This window comes from Galeopterus variegatus, unplaced genomic scaffold (genome assembly GCF_000696425.1).
Source record: "Galeopterus variegatus unplaced genomic scaffold, G_variegatus-3.0.2 Scaffold18, whole genome shotgun sequence".
NCBI lineage: Eukaryota > Metazoa > Chordata > Mammalia > Dermoptera > Cynocephalidae > Galeopterus > Galeopterus variegatus.
Genome location: NW_007726129.1, coordinates 1,181,935 through 1,201,270, shown reverse-complemented (window position 1 = coordinate 1,201,270; position 19,336 = coordinate 1,181,935). Strand labels below are relative to the sequence as shown.

The following is a 19,336-nucleotide window of genomic DNA, read 5'->3' as shown; positions in this document are numbered from 1 at the left end:
GTAGGCATGGGCCGGGCAGGATCTCCTGAGATGAGTAGGATTTTGGATGGCATAGTAGGTGGACCTTCACTCGGCCTCGGCTCTGGAATTTCCCTGGCACAGGGCGGGGCCATCAAAGGAGACGGGCTCACCGAGGGGCAAGGCGTCCGCCCCCAGCCCGGAACCTTTCTTCTGCGGCCCTAGCAGGTTCCGGGAACCGAGGCTCGTGGGGACCGGAAGTGGGGGCGGTTGGTGGGGTTGGCGGAGCTCAGGGACGCGGCGCGGGCGGCGGTTTGCTAGCTGCGGGTGGACCGAGTGTAGTGACCAGCATCCCCCTGTCTGGCCTGGTCGCGGCCGCGTGAGGTTGGGCTGTGCGCGGCAGCAGCGGAACGAACGCGGTGCGGGCGGGGCGCCCGCCGCTGGGCCCATGGCCTCCTGCGCGAGCATCGACATCGAGGACGCCACGCAGCACCTGCGGGACATCCTCAAGCTGGACCGGCCCGCGGGGGGTGAGCAAGAATAGCGGGAGTGGGCCCTCCGCGAGCGGGCAGAAGGGCAGCACGATTCGGAAGAGCCTCAGGGCCCGCAGGTCCTTTAGAACCGGCTCTGAATCCTCCTGGCTGGTGAGGGCAGACTGGGGTCGGAGCCGTAGATCTCTGGGTGTCCCTCGAAGGGTGCAGACCCTTGGGTGTGACCCCTTGTCATCCCAAAGCCGGGCCTTTCTGCCTCGTCCTTCAGCGTCTCAGCTGAAGGTGAGGCCCCTTCTCTGAATCTGCTGGGCCCCTCTGGTTTCCTGGCCCCGAGATCTCTGGTACGCCTAGGACTGGCCCGGCGCCCCTTCGCTTTCGCCGTAGTTCAGAGGCCTGGTCCAGGTTCTGTATAAGGAGTTTCTGGCTTAGACTTAAGCGCTGTACTGAAGAGCAGCCGGTCCTCCGCATCTTGCCCTTCCCTCTGCATTTTCCCCTTCCCTCTGGGATATAGACTCCAGGGCTGCTGTTCTGAACCTGATTTCCAGGAGGAAGGTGGCCAGCCTCAATTCTGTGTTCTTTCTGGGATGAAGGCTAATCACAGACTGCACGGCCGTGATTGGATTAGGCTACATCTACAAGCCCTAATATGTTCCCATTCATTCCAATTTTACTTGGGCTGGTAGCGATGCCTCAGAACTGCACGTGCCCTCAAAGAGCTCCCAGGACACAGCGAGCTAACAAGGTTGAAATATAACGTTATTGATAGGAATGGGGCATAGGGGATTGAAAAGTGGAGAGTGTAGATCTGAGAGAGGAGACTGTTTAGGTTAGGTCTTGTAATATGAACAGGGACTTGGGTGTTAGGAAAGGCACCCAAGGCACCTACACAGAAGCTACCTATTATGAAGAAGTAATAACACTTGTGAAGGCACTGGAGTTTCCTGGAAGGTTCAGGGATCTGTGAAAAGTTGTAGTGGTTGAAGGACTGGCTGGTGATAGTGGTGTGGGTCGGTGTGCAGTGACCATATCTGATAACTGATGTTTCCTCAGACCTTGTTCTTACACCTGCTGGGAGGCTTCTCCCACTCTGCTGCTTCTGAAAGCAGGCACTAGTGCTCACTCTGGGTGGGTTTAACTAACTCCTACTGTCTGAGAAAATCCATCTGCTCCCTGAGTCCACTGGGCCCCTTGCCCCATGCCTGGAGTATGTGCTTCCTTTATTTGGCTTGGGTCTCTCATGCTCATCAGCTGCAGTGCAGACTAGATCCCACAGAGATTTGGTAGAGCCTCGCATGGCCAGCCATGTTCAGCCTGGGTCTGCTGTTTGTCCTCAGGGTAGCCTGCCTGGAAAGGAGAGTAGTCAGCTTATCCCTGAGCAGCTAAGGTGGCTGTGATTAGAGTGAAGTGGCTTGGAGTCTTTTTTTTTTTTTATAACTCCTTTGTATGTTGATTGGCTTTTGATTCCCCTGTTTGCCAAGGAGATCTTGTTGGTCTAAGGATCAAGTTAGACCTCAGACTGTTTTGCAACTAAAAACTTCCTATGTTCTTGAATGTGAAGCCTTAGTCTCCTTGCCACCTGGGAGTTTTGGCAATGGTGTCTGAATGTATGAACGTGTTTGAAACCAGCCAATGTGAATAACAGAAATGCTGTCTTTTCTGACTCCACACCCTACCCTATAGTCTCTCTCCTTTTTGTCTAGCTTTTTCATGTCCATTCTTCCTGAGTTTACCTGCCCAAGGTGGCTTCTGAGCCATTTCTGTGTGGGGGAGGCCCCTTCCTTTCTTACTCCCTGATAAAGACTTATCAGTGTCTTTCCATGCCTTAGGAGCCCATCTTCTGCTCTCCAAACTCTGCCACTACCTTGGTCTACTTAGGTCTACCTTGGCCCTAGTCTCTCTCACCATTCTCAACTATTCTGCATGCTGCCTTAGGGCAGTAAGCCTGCTGGCCAGGACTGACCATGTCACCTTCCCCTTTAAAACTCTTCCTATTGTCCACAAAGAGAGTGTAAGCACCACAACATCATACCTGAGGCCTTGTTTTCCCTTCATTCTTTCCATGTTTCTGTGGTTTGACCACAGTGGTTGTGATGGTGCCTCCTCTGTGAAGTCTTTTCTGACCCTTCCCATCCCCTTCTTCAAGTACAGAGTTCTTCTGTGCTGACCCAGGCCTGAGTTTTAACTGGCCTCAGAGGGTCCTTGATGGCTTGTACTCCTCACCCAGGCAGAAGAGGCTCATGCTCATCCTTGGTCCTGGCATACATCAGTGTTTATGGAATGAGAGATGAACAAAGAGTCCTCCTTCCCACGGAAATACTTTGGTCTGTTGAGCATTCCTAGAGCACCTTATGGTTCTGAAAGGAAGCTCTGCAGGAGGAGAGGCTAGTGGGCAAGTGGAGCAACCTTGTCAGGGTGGACCTCTCTGTCCCCAGGCCCCAGTGCAGAAAGCCAGAGGCCATCCAGCGCATATAATGGGGACCTCAATGGACTCCTGGACTCAGACCCCCTCTGCTCAGGTGATGGTACCTCAACAAGCAAGCCTGCTCTCCGAACCATGCCACCCATTAACCTGCAGGAGAAGCAGGTCATGTGAGTGCTTGGGAGATGGCAGTGGTGGTGATGGTATCTTTGGGGCATCTGCTAGCAGAAGGCATGAGATGGGGGACAAGAGGGGCCAGCAGACTCTGCCGCTCCCCCTGTGGATGACCTGGGGTGGAGCACTTAACCACACTGAGCTTGCACTAGGATGAGAGGCAAGAATAAGCTCAAGGCTTGGCCTGGGCACCTGATTTTTTTTTTTTTTTTTTTTTAAAGATGACCGGTAAGGGGATCTTAACCCTTGACTTGGTGTTGTCGGCACCACGCTCAGCCAGTGAGCAAACTGGCCATCCCTATATGGGATCCGAACCCGGGGCCTTGGTGTTATCAGCACCGCACTCTCCCGAGTGAGCCACGGGCCGGCCCCTGGGCACCTGATTTAGAACAGAAGCAGTCTCATTAGGGCCAGCCCGTAGCTCACTTCGGAGAGTATGGTGCTGATAACACCAAGGCCACGTGTTCGGATCCCATATAGGGATGGCCAGTTAGCTCACTTGGGAGAGCATGGTGCTGACACCAAGTCAAGGGTTAAGATCCCCTTACCAGTCATCTTTAAAAAAAAAAGAAGCAGGCTCATTCCCGAAGAGGGAATCGTGCAAGGGGAGCTGTGGGTCTGGGGACCAGTAGACCAGGCAGAACTAGGCATCTGGGACTAGACACCTTCCTCAGGGTGGTTATGTCCTCTCCTCCTTCCTCCCAACCCTGCCCATTGAGCCTTTGGGTGAACACGAGACAAGGTTTATGCACTTCTTGCCCCAGTTGCCTCTCAGGAGATGACAGCTCCACCTGCATTGGGATTTTGGCCAAGGAGGTGGAGATTGTGGCCAGCAGTGACTCTAGCATTTCCAGCAAGGCACGGGGAAGCAACAAGGTGGGTACCAGAATGCTGTGGCATGTATAGTAAGTATATGGGGGTTCACTCAGCCTCTTCCCCATGCTACCAGTTCCTATGGGAACCACCTTGACAAACAGATAGTGTGCCCAGTTTCAGGAAGGTTGGGTGCCAAGCCTCTGTGGGAATCTGGCCCCAGGAGTATCAGTGAGTGGCTGGGCTTGCACCTGTGGTCTCTCCCATCCCCAGGAATGCTGGGGACCACCTATGCTCTGGGGGAGCTGCCCCAGCCCTCAGCTTCTACAACCTTCCTCACTCTGGGTTCTCAGGTAAAAATCCAGCCTGTCGCCAAGTACGACTGGGAGCAGAAGTACTACTATGGCAACTTGATTGCTGTGTCTAACTCCTTTTTGGCCTATGCCATTCGGGGTGAGTAGGGGTAGTGGGGAGGAGGGAAGTGTTCTACTAGAAGCCCCAGAGATCCAGATCCAGTGTCAGGCCACTCAGCCCACTCAGACCTTAGGGATACAATGGAAGTCTTTTTTGTGTTCCTGCAACCTCTGCCAGGACTTGGGGAGCTAAGTGGGAAAACCCAAGCCTGAGACTATGGTGGTGGCAGTGAGGCAGGCAAAGGTAGGGCTTCTCTGCTGCTGCTGCCTTGGCCTGAACATTCACCTATGGCCCACTGCTTCCCTGATTCCAGCTGCCAACAATGGCTCAGCAATGGTGCGGGTGATCAGCGTCAGCGCTTCGGAGCGGACCTTGCTCAAGGGCTTCACAGGCAGCGTGGCCGATCTGGCCTTCGCACACCTCAACTCTCCTCAGCTAGCCTGCCTGGATGAGGCGGGCAACCTCTTTGTGTGGCGCTTGGCTTTGGTTAATGCCAAAATTCAGTATCCATTCCCAGTCATGGAGTGGAAAAATTGAAGAAGGGTGGGTGGAACTGGGGCTGCAGGACACTCCTCATCATCATCACCTGTATAGTCCTTAACACCCTGCTCAGAGAAGAAATCTTGGTCCATATCCGGCAGCCAGAGGGCACGTCATTGAATCACTTCCGCAGGATCATCTGGTGCCCCTTCATCCCTGAGGAGAGCGAGGACTGCTGTGAGGAGAGCAGCCCAACGGTGGCCCTGCTGCATGAAGACCGGGTGAGGGGCCTGGGCATGGTGGGGCAGAGCAGCCATATTTGGGGTGTGGGCTGAACATTGACCTCCTTGTACTCTCCAGGCTGAGGTGTGGGACCTGGATATGCTCCGCTCAAGCCACAGCACCTGGCCTGTGGATGTCAGCCAGATCAAGCAGGGCTTTATTGTGGTAAAAGGTCACAGCACGGTAAGCCTGCAACTGACTGCCTCCCCTACCCTTCCCTTCTTTTTTATGTCCCTCATCTATTCCCTGTATCCATAGCTGCCCAGGCAGCTTTACTGGCACTCTGCTCATGGGGACTCTAAGTACAAAGTGGCCCTCGCCTGTGGAGCTTACTCCTAACCTAGCTGCACCTTGCAGGTCTGGTCTTCTCTTTAACTTCCTGTTCATCAGTCGGTCACAGAAATATGCAAGTCTACTGTGGGTCAGCCCAGCTCACTACCATCCTCATTTGGGAAGGGCTTGTTCCCACCTCTTGACAGGTGGCAAAGCAAAGCTCTTTGGGTTCTTCCCAGTGCCTAAGTGAAGGAGCCCTCTCCCCTGATGGGACTGTTCTGGCTACTGCCAGCCATGATGGCTATGTCAAGTTCTGGCAGATCTACATTGAGGGACAGGATGAGCCAAGGTAAGGCAGGGCCTGAGGGACTAACACCCCCCCAGGTAGAGGACCAACTCACTCACTCTGGCCTCTTATCTGCCTGCCTGCAGGTGTCTCCATGAGTGGAAGCCTCATGATGGGAGGCCCCTTTCCTGCCTCCTGTTCTGTGACAACCATAAGAAACAGGACCCTGAGTGAGTGAGTGGGCAGGCAAGTGGGTGGTGGGCTGGACCATAGGCTCCGAGCAGGAGGCCTAGCCAACTGCTCAGTGCCTTGTTGCTTTTCAGGGTCCCTTTCTGGAGGTTTCTCATTACTGGAGCTGACCAGAATCGGGAGCTAAAGATGTGGTGCACTGTGTCCTGGACCTGCCTGCAGACCATTCGGTAAGCAGCAGCTGGGGGACTGGGTGGGGGCAGCAGGATTGGGGATTTGGGTCTGTCAACTCTGTCTCATTCACCCTTCTCCGTGGCTCTCTAGCTTCTCCCCAGATATCTTCAGCTCAGTGAGTGTGCCCCCCAGCCTCAAGGTTTGCTTGGACCTCTCAGCAGAATACCTGATTCTCAGCGATGTGCAACGGAAGGTAGGCCGCCATGAGGGCACCCTGGGCAGAGCCAGTATCATCAGGGAGGGAAGGGCTGTGTGGCACATTCACAGACCTCACAGCCTCTGAGCTCAGCCAGGACTGCACTGCCTGTGCAGGTCCTCTATGTGATGGAGCTGCTGCAGAACCAGGAGGAGGGCCGTGCCTGCTTCAGCTCCATCTCCGAGTTCCTGCTCACCCACCCTGTGCTGAGCTTCGGTATCCAGGTTGTGAGTCGCTGCCGGCTGCGGCACACTGAAGTGCTGCCTGCCGAGGAGGAGACTGACACTCTGGGGGCTGGTGAGCTGCCTCAGGGTCAGGCTATGGTATGTAGGGGGTTATGGAGGCACAGAGAAGGCCAGGGGCTTAATCATCCATCTGCCCTTTCAGATGGTACCCATGGAGCTGGTGCCATGGAGTCTGCAGCTGGTGTGCTCATCAAGCTCTTTTGTGTGCATACTAAGTGAGTGTGTTGGGGAGGTCCACCAGTGCCCTGTGTTGCTCCCCACGCTGCTGACCCTAGCCCCTTTGAGCATTCTATTCTCCCCCTTCTCCTCCTGTAGGGCACTGCAGGATGTGCAGATCCGCTTCCAGCCACAGCTGAACCCTGATGTGGTGGCTCCGCTCCCCACCCACACTGCCCATGAGGACTTTGGTGAATAAGGGGTGAGAGGGAAGCAGGTGGGACTGACGAGGGTCTGAGATCTGACTCAAGTGGCAGCTTTCCCTGCAGCATTTGGAGAATCTCGGCCTGAACTGGGCTCCGAGGGCCTGGGGTCAGCCTCTCATGGCTCCCAGCCTGACCTCCGACGCATTGTGGAGCTGCCTGCACCCGCTGACTTCCTCAGTCTTAGCAGTGAGACCAAGCCCAAACTGATGACACCTGATGCCTTCATGACACCCAGCACCTCCCTGCAGCAGGTACCCTCCTAGGGTAATGGGACCTGGGAATGCCCCACCCACAGGCCACAGCCCTCATTCTCTACATCTCCCCAGATCACCGCATCCCCTAGTAGCAGCAGCAGCAGTAGTAGCAGCAGCAGCAGCAGCAGCAGCAGCAACAGCAGCAGCTCTCTTACAGCCGTGTCTGCCATGAGCAGCACCTCTGCTGTGGACCCCTCCTTACCCAGGTGAGCCGAGGGTAGGATTTGGGAGATGGCTGGGGCTAGTGCCAGGTAATGCCAAGCTCTTCCTTCCCATAACCAGGCCACCTGAGGAGCTGACCTTGAGCCCCAAGCTGCAGTTGGATGGCAGTCTGACAATGAGCAGCAGCAGCAGCCTGCAGGGAAGCCCACGCAGCCTCCTGCCTAGCCTGCTCCCAGGCCCAGCTGACAAATTGACTCCCAAGGGGGCCGGGCAGGTGCGTGTGTGGGCATGTGTGAAGGGCCAGGTAGCAGACAGATGGCAGCAGGGAAGGTGGTGACAGTCTCTTCCCACAATCCCTTTCTGCTGGCCCTGCTCTGCCTGAGGTGCTCCATGTTACCCCTGAGGTTAGCTCAGCCTCCTGTGTTCCCTCAAGGGCATCCTCAGTCTCCCCACCCCTACTTCCTTTCTTGGGTTGTGGCCCTCTTTTTGACCTGCATCCCTTTTTCCCGCTGTCTCATCTCATCACTACTAATACCAGTACCTCCTCTCTGTGTCCTGCCCCCACAACCTCCCATCACAAGTCCCTGTCTTTGGCCCACCTTAGGTGCCTACTGCTGCCTCTGCACTATCCCTGGAGCTGCAGGAAGTGGAGCCCCTGGGGTTAACCCAGGCCTCCCCCAGCCGCACCCGCTCCCCTGATGTTATCTCCTCGGCTTCCACTGCCCTGTCCCAGGACATCCCTGAGATTGCATCTGAGGCCCTGTCCCGTGGCTTTGGCTCCTCTGCTCCTGAGGGCCTTGAGCCAGACAGTATGGCCTCAGCTGCATCGGCGCTACACCTGCTGTCCCCACGGCCCCGTCCAGGGCCTGAGCTTGGCCCCCAGCTTGGCCTGGATGGAGGCCCTGGGGATGGGGATCGGCATAGTACCCCCTCCCTCCTGGAGGCAGCCTTGACCCAGGAGGTTGCAACCCCTGAAAGTCAGGTCTGGCCTACGGCACCTGACATTACTCGTGAGACATGTAGCACCCTGGCAGAGAGGTGAGGAGCTTGGGAGGAGGAAAGTATGCTGTTGGTAAGGGCTTCAGGTAGAATCATCCACTGCTGAGCTGGCCTGTCCCCCCAGCCCCAGGAATGGCCTCCAGGAAAAGCACAAGAGCCTGGCCTTCCACCGACCACCTTATCACCTGCTACAGCAACATGACAGCCAGGATGCCAGTGCTGAGCAAAGGCTAGTGCCACCCTGCACCATTTCCCTCACAAGGGAGGGCCAGCATGTAGGTGGATGCTTACCTCCCTCTCTCCCCTTCCCACAGTGACCATGATGATGAGGTAGCCAGCCTTGCCTCTGCCTCAGGAGGCTTTGGCACTAAAGTTCCCACCCCACGGCTGCCTGCCAAGGACTGGAAGACCAAGGGATCCCCTCGGACCTCACCCAAACTCAAGAGGAAAAGCAAGAAGGATGACGGGTAGAGCGGGGTCCTGGGGCCAGGGAGAGGGGTGGTCTCCAGGTTGCCTGATGTGGCCTAAGGTGCTTCTTGCCTATGGCAGGGATTCAGCTGTGGGATCCCGGCTCACAGAGCACCAGGTAAGTGAGTGAGCACACTTCCCACTCATGGGATCCCATCCTGTGATGGTGGGGAGGGGCTCTGGGCCATTCCCTGGTGTGGTGCATGGGGATGGGTGGAGCAGGCATTATGTGACTGTCAGTGCTACTGGCAGGTGGCAGAGCCCCCTGAGGACTGGCCAGCACTAATTTGGCAACAGCAGAGAGAGCTGGCAGAGTTGCGGCACAGCCAAGAAGAGCTGCTGCAGCGTCTGTGTACCCAACTTGAAGGTCTGCAGAGCACTGTCACGGGCCATGTAGAACGTGCCCTTGAGACCCGGCATGAACAAGAACGTATCCTTGAGGGTGGTTGCATGCATTGCATTGGGGCAGGGGCAGCATTCTTGGCCCAGGAAGGGATACCGGACCTGCTCCAGGCATGTTCCTTAGCTAAAGTGCAGAGCGGTGGCTGGAGCGTGCACTGGCTGAGGGGCAGCAGCGGGGTGGGCAGTTGCAAGAGCAGCTGACACAGCAGCTGTCCCAGGCTCTATCTTCAGCTGTGGCTGGGAGGCTGGAGCGCAGCATACGGGACGAGATCAAGAAGACGATCCCTCCATGTGAGTTTTGCCTGGAGACTTCCTTTGGGTGGGCCAAGTGGGAGTGGGGATCCACGTTGCTTCCTCTCTTGGTTCCACCACTTCCTTCTTTCCCTGCCCCAGGTGTCTCCAGGAGTCTGGAGCCCATGGCAGGCCAACTAAGTAACTCAGTGGCCACCAAGCTTACAGCCGTGGAGGGCAGCATGAAAGAGAACATCTCCAAGCTGCTCAAGTCCAAGGTGCTATAGGGCCCAAGATGGGGGGAGGTGGGTTGGTGGACCTAGTCAGGCCAGGTTGGGCTCAGGCTTTCAACTTGGCCCCTCTCTCTACCCCAGAACTTGACAGATGCCATTGCCCGAGCAGCTGCAGACACATTACAGGGGCCAATGCAGGCTGCCTACCGTGAAGCCTTCCAGAGCGTGGTTCTGCCGGCCTTCGAGAAGAGCTGCCAAGCCATGTTCCAGCAGATCAATGATAGCTTCCGGCTGGGCACACAGGAATGTGAGTGGGATCATATGACCCAAAGTGGGAAAGGCTGTCCTCTTGTTCCCCACCATCCTTCTTATGGTCCCCTTGGACACCCTTCAGACTTGCAGCAGCTAGAAAGCCACATGAAGAGCCGGAAGGCACGGGAACAGGAGGCGAGGGAGCCTGTCCTGGCCCAGCTGCGGGGCCTGGTCAGCACACTGCAGAGTGCCACTGAGCAGATGGCAGCCACTGTGTCCAGCAGTGTTCGGGCTGAGGTGCAGCACCAGCTGCACATGGCTGTGGGCAGGTGTGTAGGTAGGGCACTGGGCAAGGTGGTGGGTTTGGAAAGATCCAGACTGGGCCTATCCACCTCACCTGCCTCACTTTTCTTTACAGCCTGCAGGAGTCAATTTTAGCACAGGTACAGCGCATTGTTAAGGGTGAGGTGAGTGTGGCACTCAAGGAGCAGCAAGCTGCCGTCACCTCCAGCATCATGCAGGCCATGCGCTCGGCTGCTGGCACACCTGTCCCCTCTGCCCACCTCGACTGCCAGGCCCAGCAAGCCCATATCCTTCAGCTGCTACAGCAGGGCCACCTCAATCAGGCCTTCCAGCAGGTATGACAGGTGTTAGGCCCTCATAAGTGTCAGGTGTCTCCTGTCAAGTCCTACACACCATACATTCCACTCTACCCACTAGGCTCTGGGCCAGCCTGTCTGGCTGCAGTGGACTGTTCTGGGTTCTCTTTGGCCTCCAGGCCGTTGCCCCTGCTGCTCCCTCTTCCTGGATCCCTTTCTTCGTACCTCATCTCACTTTGCTTCATGACCATCCTTCTCAAGAAACCTTTCCTATCCCCCTAGAGTAACATTATAGCCCTACAGTGTTTTCTACATCCCTGAGCATCCCCCTCTGGAGCCCTCAGTATCCCATTCTGTGGTTATTCTCTCCCAGGCCACACATCACAGACAAGCAGGCATTCTGTCCTGATATTAGCTATAAACGGTGCTGCTCTCTTCTCACCCCAGGCACTGACAGCTGCTGACCTGAACCTGGTGCTGTATGTGTGTGAAACTGTGGACCCAGCCCAGGTTTTTGGGCAGCCACCCTGCCCACTGTCCCAGCCCGTTCTCCTTTCCCTCATCCAGCAGCTGGCATCTGACCTTGGCACTCGAACTGACCTCAAGCTCAGGTGAGTGGGGGCAGTCAGGGACCAGCATATGAACTGGTGTGGGGGGGGTCGGGGAGGGAGCAATTGGAAGCAGAGACTCCCACTTCTGCCTAACTCCTCTCCCTAATTTTCTTCACCAATGCCCTCTGCCCACACCCATCTAAGGCTAATTCCTCTTGGCCTCAGTGCCACCAGGGGGCACTCCCATCTGCTGGCACCCACCTGTAGCCTGTCCCTTTTCCCCACCCCTAGCTACCTGGAAGAGGCAGTGATGCACCTGGACCACAGTGACCCCATCACACGGGACCACATGGGCTCCGTTATGGCCCAGGTGCGCCAGAAGCTCTTCCAGTTCCTGCAGGCCGAGCCACACAACTCACTTGGCAAAGCAGCCCGGCGTCTCAGCCTCATGCTGCATGGCCTTGTGACCCCCAGCCTCCCTTAGCAGCTAAGCCTGCCTTGCCCGGGGGTGGGTGGCACTGAAGGCCAGCAGACAGGCCTAGGCCAAGGCAGGGTCATGTCTGCCCTTTACCTGCTCAGGCCCCCACCTCTGGGGTGTTTGGGGTGGGGAGGTGGAGCACTGGCCATGGTCTAAAGGTTGTGATGGCCAGCAGGGTTAGGCTGGGCCCAGGGCAGGTATTGTGCCTTCTTGGGTCCTGCTATGCCTGGAGCCTGACCCCAGGACAGTGATACAACTTGAGTTGAATTTTCCATGTTCCTTTTTACCTCCAATTTGGATCTTTTTGTTTTTGAAAAACATTGAGAAATTCAATTAAATGCTTTTGGAATAAAATGGAGTATGTGCGTGCTTCTGGTGTGTCTTTGGCGTGACTTTGATAACTGCCCTCTGTGTTCCCTGCCTCCTCACATCTCCCTGGGTGGAGCTCTAGGCCAACCCACCACTGGGACTTGGGTCTCCACTCTCATCTGCTCAACTACCATCCCAGATTTCCCTTCTCAGTCTCTTGGGCAAGGGTTCTGGGGATGGCTCAGCACCAACATGTGCCCCTAGGCGCTTCTGCCCCCTGAGGTCCCTTTTCGCTCCTTTGCCAATCTGGGTTCTGGAGGTGGAGCCTCTGGCTGGCTTCGGAGCCCCGCCCCTCACTCCCATCCAATCACGGTCCCTGCGTCCGGGGGCTGGACCAACGGGCTGCACTCCAAGCTGCTAGCTCCCACACTAGGCTCTCAGCCAGAGACGATGCGCTGTTGCTGCTGCCGCCGCTGCTGCAGGCTTGTGTCCTGTGCCCTGAGGCTGTTGCTGCCACTCGGTGAGTGGGGGCTCCCTGAACCAGGCTGGGCCGCACCCCCTCTTGCCGGACCCTGGTCGGGCCGGGTATAGGGTGTGCTGGGCACTAGGGTGGAGTGGATTTGCAAGGGCTCCAGGAAGAGAGTGTGTAAGGGCTTCAGGAGGAAAAGTGAGAGGTGTGAACTGATCCCCAGTTCTGGGGGAAGGACCCTGAAATTCCACATCCCCTCTTCTGATAAAAGGAGTCATGGCCTATGGCGGGACTCCTAGAACAGCTGTAGGATCCCCGAAGTCCTCTGTGAGGGTCTGGCTTGGATCCAGCCCCTCTCTATCCTGCCCTGTCTCGTCTAAAATACAGCTATCTTTGAGGATGAGGTGGGAGGGCCAAGAGAAGCTCCTCTAGGCTGCAGAGAGCTGGACCTGCCCGCGGCCCTGGGCCTCCGGACCCCTTCCATTTCCACCCTGCGGGACTCATTCACTTGGACCATTTTCATGTGCCTGGGGCCAAGAAGCTCAGAGGAAGAGCTGATCCCTGGGACACAATTACCCCTGCCTCCCTACCTATTCCAGTCCAGGTCCCACCTTGAAAAGGGCTGAGGCAGGTGATCCCCAGACAAGTCCCTTGTTCCCCGGGGCGCTCTTTTCACGCTGAGTCACGTCCCCAGAGCGCTCCCAGGTAAACAAGCACCTGGGGGCTCGGGGCTGACCCTGTTCATCCTATCAACCATTCTCCACCCCCACCCCGCAGTCCTTGTACCTCCCCTGGCAGCAGCTGCAGCGGGCCCAAACCGCTGTGACACTATATACCAGGGATTCGCCGAGTGTCTCATCCGCTTGGGGGACGGCATGGGCCACGGAGGCGAGCTGGAGACCGTCTGCAGGTACGGGGCTGGTGCAGGGCAGCGGCCCAATCCGCGCCACCCTTGGGTCTGAACCTCTTCCTTCCCACTCCAAAACTTCCTCGCCCCACCTAATCCCTCTAATCCCACTCCCTTAACAGGTCTTGGGCCGACTTCCACGCCTGCGCCTCGCGCGTCCTGTCGGGCTGCCCGGAGGAGGCGGCCGCGGTGTGGGAGTCACTACAACAAGAAGCTCGCCGGGCCCCGCACCCAGATAACTTGCATGCTCTGTGCGACGCCCCCGTGCGCGTCCGGGAGCGCGGCGCCGGCCCTGAGACCAACCAGGAGACGCTGCGGGCGGCAGCACCCGCACCCGCCCTGGCCCCTGCCCCCTCGCTGCTGGCGGCTCCTCTGGCGCTGGCCTGCCTCCTGGGGCCTCTGGCCTAGCCAGTCAGGTTCGGATAGCAGCGCCCGGGCCTCCAGCCCTGCTCGGGCGGCCGCCGTCCGGGCTCTGCAGAGTGCACTTGGCTTTCATTAAAGGTATTTATATTTGTACTAAGCTCCTTCCTTTCCCCCAGCTGTGGTGGCCCGCTTGGTTGAGCGGGGGTGGGGGTGGGGGGGCAGAAGCTGATCACCAGCATGGGATGGGCGGGGCCACAGGGGACTTAATCTTCTTCCATATAAACACTCGTTCCTGGCGGCGGTTCAGAGCTTTGGCGGTGCAGAGCTTTCCATAGCGTGCAGGTCTCAAGAGTTCGGGTGGAGAACCAAGCAAGATCCGCCAGTATGCACAGCCTTTCTCTGCCTTCCAGGGCATACTAGGGTGGGGGACCAGGTGGCGTTGGGAGGGCTGGCGTTCTCAGCCCCTCACTCCTAGCCCTGCCTACTGCTCCTATCCTGTCCCCGAGGGGTCTGTGAGGGGTGGAGTGCCCTTGATCCTGGGCTACACCCCAGCCGGTTTATCCCCCTCCCCAGGCTCCTTACAGCTTCAGGCTCCTGACCATCGACCTCCTCCTCCTGTTAAAACTATCACATCAGCCTTCAAGACACAGCTGAGACTATGTGCTGGGTCCCTTCATCTTCTGGGGTCCCGGTCCCTCTGAGGGGGGCCTGTTTCAGAAGATGGGGAGCCCCTGCTGGTGTCCACATTCAAGCCCCTGAGGTGACCTGAAGCTGCAGAAACTGGGGACACAATGAGGGATCTTCTGGCCTCTGCTCCCCACAAGCTTCTCTTTCAGAAGAGGTGAAGTCAAAACAATCCGGAAGTTTTTCTGGAAGCAGTGGAATGAGAGTGTGTGGTGTGTGAGGCGCCGCTATGCATCCTGGGGGAAAGGAAGGGTAAGAATCAGTACAGGCAGAACCTAAGGGAGAAGGAGGCCTCAGAGAGGAGAGGACCCTCTTCTACCACCACCACCAGGACCCTATTCCAAGCCACCACCCCATGACTTGTGTGGGCACTGCCATGGCCTCCTCACTAGCTTCTGTGATCACTCCCTTCATCTTATTCTCTACTTTCTAAATTGAAAAACTGATCCCTATGTTATGTTATGCTCCTTCTCCGTGTCTACAAGGTCCTACATAAGCCAGTTCTGTCCATTCCTGCAACTCCTCTTTATAGCAGCACAGATGAGCTGTCTACCTACTCAGCCCTTGGAGTCAGGGGAGGTTTCAGGTTTCTATGCGGCACCCACATAGAGGGTGACAAGAGGTAAGGATGGGAGACTTACAAGCAGAGGAGAGGTGGGCCTGAGTTGGAGAGAGCTTCACAAGGGGGGGCCAAAGCAATCAGCTGGGAGGTAAGGAGCCATGGGAACCCAGAGCCTAGCAGGCCAGACTTACACTGAAGCCCAGCTGGAAGGATGTGACCTCCCAGGACAGAGTCAGCCCTGATGAGTCCCTTGCTTAGGCTTCAGGTGCCTCCAGAGACCTCCACCCAGGTGTGTAGGAACTCTACCTCATTCGTGCTTCCTAAAAACCTTCCCATTCTTGCTAGCTCAGATGCCTCAACTACCTCTCTCTGCCATGATTCCACCTTTGCTCCTATGCTTCATCCATCTGGACTTTTTTTTTTTTTCAAAAGATGACCGGTAAGGGGATCTCAACCCTTGGCTTGGTGTTGTCAGCACCACGCTCAGCCAGTGAGCAAACCGGCCATCCCTATATGGGATCCGAACCCATGGCCTTGGTGTTATTAGCACCGCACTCTACCGAGTGAGCCACGGGCCGGCCCATTGCCTTCATTTTTTGAAAGACATTTTGCTGGATATGGAATTCTAGATTGTTAATATTTTTTTTCTTTCAGTACTTTAAAGAAAATTCCTTCACTGCGTCTTTGCTTGCATTGTTTTCAATGAGAAATCTGATATTTTTGCCTTTGTTCCTCTGCATATAACATGTCTTTCCTCTGAGGATTTTTATCACTGGGCTTCAGAAATTGTTTTCTTCATTTTTCTTGTGATTGGTTGAGTTTATTGGAGATTTGTGTTTGTTGTTTTCATCAAGCTTGGAAAAATTTTGGCCATTATTTCTTCAAATGTCTCCCTCACCCACTTTCTGGACTTTTATCCCAGCTTCTCCCTCCCAACCAGTTATTGCCTATTTTTTTTCATATCACCTGAAGGAACAAGTTCAGGAAAAATCCCTCCCACATCTGGCCCCCTTTGACCACTAGAATTTACCAGAAAGAAAAAAAAAAAAAACCAGCCTAACATTCTTCTGGGTCTTAATACACCTATTCTCTTTGCTCAAAATACCCTTCCCCATTTCCTCCTAGGGAACTCCTACTTCTTGCTCAGTATCACCTCCTCCAGGAAGTATTCCTTAAATCTGAAAGTTGCCTCCTCTAGATCAACACAACTCCTGGATTCTCTTCTGTTATAGTACTGATAGTACTGGCTCGTTATTGTCTAGGTCCAGGTCAGAATTCCCCACTGTGGACTCCCCAAGGACAGGAAGTCCTCTTTGTCAGAGTTCTCCTTGTGTCTCTAGCATCCAACCTAGGGCTGGGTATAAAGGGTGCACTTGTGGCAGTGTGTGAAATGAAAGATAGAATCTCTAAGTCTGGTATAGGAAGTGTTATATTCAGCAAGAGTGTTGACTAAGAATGACTCCAGTGCGGAGGATATGTCATCTTGGGGTGGCCCCTTCAGCCAGGCATACTATCAGGAGGGATGATGCTGGGGCTCCAGACCCCAGGCAGCTTTGAGAGCCAGTCTTGGTGGGTGGCCAGGAACAGCCTGCTTTCAGGAGCAGGAGCCTGGCTGCTCTGGTCAGCCATCAGGGCATCAGGGGGATTACCATCCTCCTGCTGTGACCTACATTTCCCCTGGTTTTTGCTCTCTAAGTCCCTACTCTTTCATAGAGTGGGAAGCAGGGACAGGGCGAGGAAGGGGGGAAAGAATCTACTCTCTGGCCAGGGGCTTAAGGGCTTTGTGTGTTTTATCCCAGAGCTGGAGAAGAGGGGATGGCTGATAGCCAAGCTGACTGGACCCTGGGCACAGCTGCCCAGGCCAGAGCATCATGGTGATGGTGTTTCTCACATTTACAGCTCTGTGGACAAGGAGTAGCTTATTGTTCAGGGGAGAGCCTGAGGTCTGGATGTCTTCGGTTCAGTCCCTCTGCATTAACATACCTCTTCACCTCATGGCCTCATGCTTTTCCCCAGAGCCCAGAACAGCTCCTGCGCATAGCAAGGATTCAATAAATATTTGTTAATTAATTTGCTGAGTGTTTGTAAAATGGGGGTGTTGTGTGGATTTCCAAACATCATCAACCTTGGAATTCTACATTACTTTTAACACCCACAACAACTCTGTGAGGTCAGGATTATGATCCCCGTTATATAGATAAGAAAAAAGCAGCCTAAGGAGGGGGGAGATAGTGTACCTGAGATCACACAGCTGTGGAGTGTCAGAGCTGGGATTTAATCCCAGGTTTATTTGGCCCCAGAGTACATGCCCTTAATCATTGCACTAGACTTTTTTTTTTTTAAAGATGACCGGTAAGGGGATCTTAACCCTTGGCTTGGTGTTGTCAGCACCACGCTCACCCAATGAACTAACCGGCCATCCCTATATGAGATCCGAACCCGTGGCCTTGGTGTTATCAGCACCACACTCTCCTGAGTGAGCCACGGGCCGGCCCTGCACTAGAATTTTGAAAACAATTTTTAAAGTTTTTCTTTTTAAAATAAAATCTGGTATGAAACCCCACTACATAAAATAGACAAAATGATGTTTCTTTGGTGTTTATTTTTAGGTTTAAGTATAACATTACCTTGTACAATCAATCAAAGATAGTTCCATGTGCGAAGTATGTGTTCACTAAAGATTTGTTGAATAAATAAATGAATGAAGTAGGGAGGTTACAATGCCGTTATCACCTGGAGCAACTATTTTTTTCTCTGCAATTTGGGTTGATTTTTTTTTTTTTTTTTTTTTTAAAAGATGACCGGTAAGGGGATCTTAACCCTTGACTTGGTGTTGTCAGCACCACGCTCAGCCAGTGAGCGAACCGGCCATCCCTATATGGGATCCGAACCCGGGGCCTTGGTGTTATCAGCACCGCACTCTCCCGAGTGAGCCACCGGGCCGGCCAATTTGGGTTGATTTTAAAATAGTGAAACAATTCTGATTCTATAGAGAAGTCACTGTAAATGGTAACAATTTTTTTTGAAATCTGCTTGCTTTGCAGTCTCAGGATACATTTAACAACAACAAATTAAAACAAACGAAAAATGTTTCTCAGGAAGTTGGCCAAAGGCTGACTTCACCAATCCACTAGTTAACGATTTGCATCTCCGCTGTGATGGAGCCCAAATTTGACACATCTGAGTGTTTTTTTCTTTTAAGGTTAGTCAAGTGAAGCAGTAGGACTGGAGAAGGAACAAAGAAATCTGTAACTGGTTGTGAGCAATTAGTTTTAAACAGCACTGCACTCAGACCAACTCTAAAATATTTTAATTGCAGCATTAAAAAATAGACTTTGTTAATGAAATTTAAGTCAATCCTTTGCGGAGTTCCAGAGGCACTTGCAGAAACCTCTGTTGAAATGCAGTGAGTCCCCAACCTCACACCAGAGTCCCCCCTCTCCCAACCAGAAACTCGAAACTTTCTCCCTATTTTCCGCGGTCCCTCCTTTTTCTTGCACCGGGTCCTTCCCCAAGCCTGTGATCGGGGTACTTAGAGCAACAAGTAGACCCACCCCCCAGCAGAAGGCCCGTCCACGCCCCGAAGGCGTTGATTGGCAGGTCGCCCTCGGAGCGCCGCCAATGGCGTAGCCTGGCCTCCGGAAAGTCCGTCCCCGTCCCGCCCCGTAGGCGGCCCCGTTTTATATTGGCGTCAGGCGCGCGCTGTGATGACGCCACGACGCTGACGGCCGAGGATGGCGGTGGCTGTGCCTACGGGGCCGGAGAGCAGGCGGGGCGATGGCTGCTCTGGGTCCCTAGTGTTCGAGACTGGACTGGCCTCTAAATACGTTGCCGTGCTGGGTAACCCGTTTCTGGGCCCGCGTGGGGCCGGTGGACGTGGTCAGCTGCCCTGCCTGCTGTTCAGCGACGTCCTGCGTCCAGCGCGAGTGAGGTTGATCTAACCCGGTTGTCCTCACTGTTTTCTCGCGCCTGGCTCATACTTCAAACCCCTCCTTTGCGACTGAACGCCAGGGGCCAGCGGGGCAACTCTGGTCGCTTCCTTGTATAGGCTGGAAAAAAGCAGGCCTGAGTCCAGCCGGGTCGCCTGCTCGGCAAGCCTGTCATCTCTGTGTGTGCAAGTGGAAGCCTAGCCCCCCACGCTCAGTTCCTCTCTATGAAGCTGCTGAAGTGATCATTCCCACCTGAAAATCTGAATAAGCCCTTCACTGCCTAACACTGGCTCCTTAGTGCCTATAGGATAAAAATCAAGCTTCTTAGCAAAGCATTGGGGCTCATAAATCTGGTATAGGCCTAACCCTGCAGTCAACATAACACCTGGGCACTTCTGCGCTCCTTTTACATAGTTATTGTTGTGGAGGCCTGCAAGCCTCCTGTTAGCTCTGTGGTTTCACACTATCATGCTTTAGATGTGCAGTTTTCTTGGTTTGTAATACTCTTCCTTTCACCCCATCCCCAGCCTACATTATGGGAAATTTATATCTGTCCTTTTTTTTTTTTTTTTTTTTTTAAAATGACCGGTAAGGGAATCTTAAAACTT

At 54.7% G+C, this 19,336-nt stretch overlaps 2 protein-coding genes across 4 annotated transcripts; both read left to right on the top strand.

The window, feature by feature from the left end:
• Positions 1–171: 171 nt before the first annotated feature.
• On the top strand, positions 172–11,874 carry EDC4 (enhancer of mRNA decapping 4). 3 transcript variants are annotated; one of them, XM_008567371.1, is made up of 29 exons: positions 172–488; positions 2,882–3,038; positions 3,807–3,918; positions 4,209–4,308; positions 4,583–4,772; positions 4,883–5,030; positions 5,110–5,214; positions 5,544–5,653; positions 5,737–5,820; positions 5,914–6,009; positions 6,104–6,206; positions 6,326–6,506; positions 6,597–6,669; positions 6,770–6,861; positions 6,940–7,127; positions 7,203–7,336; positions 7,413–7,566; positions 7,897–8,330; positions 8,416–8,520; positions 8,606–8,758; positions 8,841–8,877; positions 9,012–9,189; positions 9,297–9,452; positions 9,555–9,670; positions 9,767–9,932; positions 10,020–10,206; positions 10,296–10,515; positions 10,924–11,087; positions 11,319–11,874. In XM_008567371.1, exons 1-29 carry the CDS (start codon positions 407–409, stop codon positions 11,509–11,511), a joined length of 4,218 nt encoding a protein of 1,405 aa, XP_008565593.1. In that variant the 5' UTR covers positions 172–406; the 3' UTR covers positions 11,512–11,874. The 3 variants fall into 3 exon arrangements, with proteins under 3 accessions (XP_008565593.1, XP_008565585.1, XP_008565575.1); XM_008567363.1 differs by having other exon boundaries at positions 237–488; positions 6,928–7,127; XM_008567353.1 differs by having other exon boundaries at positions 237–488; positions 5,896–6,009.
• A 390-nt stretch (positions 11,875–12,264) lies between these two features.
• On the top strand, positions 12,265–13,706 carry NRN1L (neuritin 1-like). Its single transcript, XM_008567758.1, has 3 exons — positions 12,265–12,334; positions 13,061–13,193; positions 13,313–13,706. The coding sequence occupies exons 1-3, from the start codon at positions 12,265–12,267 to the stop codon at positions 13,596–13,598; spliced, it is 489 nt and encodes a 162-aa protein (XP_008565980.1). The 3' UTR covers positions 13,599–13,706.
• The last annotated feature ends 5,630 nt before the right edge of the window (positions 13,707–19,336 follow it).